The 3,521-nt window shown below is 40.4% G+C and overlaps 1 protein-coding gene across 1 annotated transcript in view; it reads left to right on the plus strand.

Moving 5' to 3' along the window:
• The window catches only part of TNFSF8 (TNF superfamily member 8), a 41,384-nt gene extending 38,066 nt beyond the window's left edge, over positions 1 to 3,318 (plus strand). Inside the window, exon 5 of the mRNA XM_017875914.1 lies at positions 2,516 to 3,318. Coding sequence (XP_017731403.1) covers positions 2,516 to 2,601 — 86 coding nt within the window. The 3' untranslated portion in view covers positions 2,602 to 3,318. The remainder of the gene's footprint in view (positions 1 to 2,515) is intronic.
• Positions 3,319 to 3,521: the final 203 nt, after the last annotated feature.

A 3,521-nucleotide genomic window follows, 5' to 3' on the forward strand; every position in this document is an offset into this window, starting at 1 on the left:
AGAGAGAAAAAGAAAGAAAGAAAGAAAGAAAGAAAGAAAGAAAGAAAGAAAGAAAGAAAGAAAGAAAGAGAAAGAGAGAAAGAGAGAAAGAAAAGAAAGAAGAAAAAGAAAGAATTTTCAGCACTCAGGAGATAAGAATGCCTATTACAGAAAGGTGAAATTTTTAGAAAGCGGAATCTACCTGCGCCATCTGAGAACACAGAAGGAAAAAAAAATTTCTGAGCAAACTGTGGTATATTTGCTGTAGAATCCATTTCCCTTCCTGCCTCTGAGATATCTATATGCTATTCTAGTCATTTTGTGATTAGAAATAGTGAGATTAACCTTAGAAAGTTTTTTAAGTTTTATTTTATTTTGATTGACACAAAATAGTGTACATACTTAGGTAGCACAATATGATATTTCAATTCATGTATACATTGTACAATAGTGGACATATCCCTTACTTTATTGAACATATCCCTTACTTTAAACAGTTATTTATTTGAGGTGAGAACATTCAAAATCCTCTCTTCTAGATATTTTGAAATACACCAGAAAGTTTAAAACAAACCTTGGTATACCTGAGAATCCTGAAATCCCAAGCCACTTCCTAGAGCAATTAAATTAGAATCTCTGGAGTTAGAACACAGGTATCAGGATTATTTTGAGCTCCCAAACTTAAGCCAAGTATAAGAGTCAGTGGTTTAAACCTTTGCTGTCTAAGTTATATCCTGGTGCCTGGTATCACCAGAGAGCTTGTTAAAAATGCAGGCATCTCATACATACCTAAAAACTGGAACAGAATCTGCATTTTAATATGATCCAAGAGATTCAGGTGCACCTTACAATCTGAAGAACACTAGTTGGATGACTTTTGCTGGTAAGTGGAGAAGATTGCTGATAATCTGGTATGTTTCTCTGTTTCCCCAAGTGGACTTTCACGAATTGACCTTGTCTTCCTTGTCTGCAGCTTATGCAAACATGAGGGTCTAAACACCACAAAACCGTCAAGTCAACATGATGGTATCCATTTGTAATGATCACCAGTGAATTTTTAACAACTGCTTGTGGTTCAACTCTCTCCCTTGGGAATACTGGGCAAGCACTAGGAAAATTCTGGACAATATGTTGAAAGCTTTGGATGCAGTTTAGAAACTTCTATGGGGGCTGTACTTTCCCTATAGCCAAGGAAAGAGAAAAAGCAAGTCTGAGGGTGGCAGATGGGAAAGAACAGTGGCCTTGGCAGTTGGAAACCAATTTGAATCTGAGCTCAAGCAATTACTAACTCTATGACCTTGGCAAGTCACAGGGACTTTCTAAACTTAAATTTTCTCAGCTGTACAATGGGATGCATAATCCTTCCCAAAACTGTTGGGAGAACAAACACATAGAATAAGCTTGGAAAGTGTTTAACTCTTGGGGTATTTTATCATATTCAGTATCTGTGAAGGAGTTAGACCTTGGGGAGAGGAGTAGGAAAAAATGAGTCAATGCAAGTTTGAGAAAAGTGAAACTTCCTCAAATCCACTGAAGCCTATTCCCAACTGCATTCAGAAAAGCCAGTCATTGGATCAACAAAGGTCTCTATGAGGCCAACTCTCAAAGGATGGTTTCATCCTGCAGGGAAAACTGGACTAGATAACCAACTGACTGTTTGGGAGATGCAGTATCAGGGTCCCCTCCCTGTGCCTCTCTAGAAGCAGCACTGATTGCTCTGGCAATAAACACTTTTCCCACTTAGAAATGAGCACTTAGAAGACAAGAAGAATCCATCTCCAAATCCCAGCACACAGATCAGTGTCCTACACACACAGTCAAGAACTGTGTGTGTCAAGAACATGCTGATTTCAAGGCTGATCCTCCTTCACAACCAGGAGGCTCCAAGCAAAAACCAGCTGAAGTATTTCATCATTTCATTTCCATTGCTAGCGACGCAGATGACCTAATCTCCTTGACGTTCTGACTATGCCTTCCATTCTCACAATGAGTGTCATTTGACCAGCTGGCTGGATGCAGTCAGCATATGCCACAGTACTCAAGGGAAGAAAGGCCACAATCCATCACAGGATCAATACAATAGGATGAGTAAACAGCAATAAAACACTGAAGGAGGTTTCATTTCTACCACCAACATTACATTCATACACTCACATGGTCCTCAATTGCATCTGGTCTTTTCATCCTCCTTATGATGTGTTTACTTAAACCGCTTTATATTGCTACTTTACACAGTCCCTGCTGATTCCTTTGTCCACAAGGTCCTTGCCCTTCATTCACAGCTTGTTAATTTGACCTCATTCATGAAATCTCAACTCAGACATTATTGCTCAAGAACCACTCCCAGACTGAATTAGATATCCAACCTGGACCTTGATATTCTCACTTCTGTCTAAAAACCTACTACACTGACTCTGATGGCATAATTGTATGTTTGCCTCCCTGCTAGACTGTGGGCTTCTGAGTGAGAACAATGTCAAAGTGTGTTACATCTCTCCTGCCAGTATCTAAAATGTAAAGTTATTCTTTCTTCCAGATTACTGTGGCATGATCCTCCACCATTCCCACTCTACCCTGGCCTCTGGGAAGGGACACTGCTGCCTTGAGACTCTACAACCCTGAACCTTGATGCTGGTTGCTGCAGACACGAACTGCTTCTACCGTGGGTCACTGTCACTGCTAAGTGGAAAGTCATGAACTTGATGGTACCAGTCACTCTGGGCCTAAACCGACATAGCCAGGAAACAAACAGAATCATCTGGACCTGTCCATGATTTGGAATCGTGGCCCAACACTTCCTGGCCCCAGAGAGAGAAGTCTGACCACCCCCTACTCAAAGTGCCAACTCATTTCCTTCCCAGAATTAATCACTTCCCAAAATGTGTGACTGTGTGAACATCAATTCCCTTCAGGGGAAAACCCCACTCCCACCTCTCAGGCTGTCATCTTACCCTATGACCCCAACCTGACAATCATGCAACGGCCCAGTATTGGTACCTTTTCCAAAGTTTAGGTGACTCATTCTTACCTGCAATCACTTTGTTGTTCTAGGAAAGTTTTTGACACAGCAGGCATTTGGTATATATTTCTTGATTAAATGAAAGATTAAATGAATACCATCTTAGATGTCTACATAGTGCTTTAAAGTTTATATCACTATTCTTTCAAATAGCACAAGAGAGAACTAAGCTGTGCACTCGACTGGAAAGAAGCAGAACTGAGAGCGGGAGCCCCTGCTATTCTGATTTCTTGTCTAGAACTACACTATATTCTGAGATCACTAAACTACAACCTCAGGGGACTCTGCATAATTTTTAAATAAAGTTTTATTGGAACACAGCCACATTCATTCATTTATGTACAGTCTATGGCTGGTTTTATGCTATAATGGCAGAGTTGAGTAACTGCCCCAGAATCCGGGAGCTGTTTACATAAAATGTCTGATGGACCTACTATATATTGCTGGTGACTCCAGGTATGTTTAGATATACACACTTACAACACACACTCACACACACATACATCATTAATTCTCCCACAAA

This window comes from Rhinopithecus bieti, unplaced genomic scaffold (genome assembly GCF_001698545.2).
Source record: "Rhinopithecus bieti isolate Rb0 unplaced genomic scaffold, ASM169854v2 scaffold_9997, whole genome shotgun sequence".
Classification (NCBI taxonomy): Eukaryota; Metazoa; Chordata; class Mammalia; order Primates; family Cercopithecidae; genus Rhinopithecus; species Rhinopithecus bieti.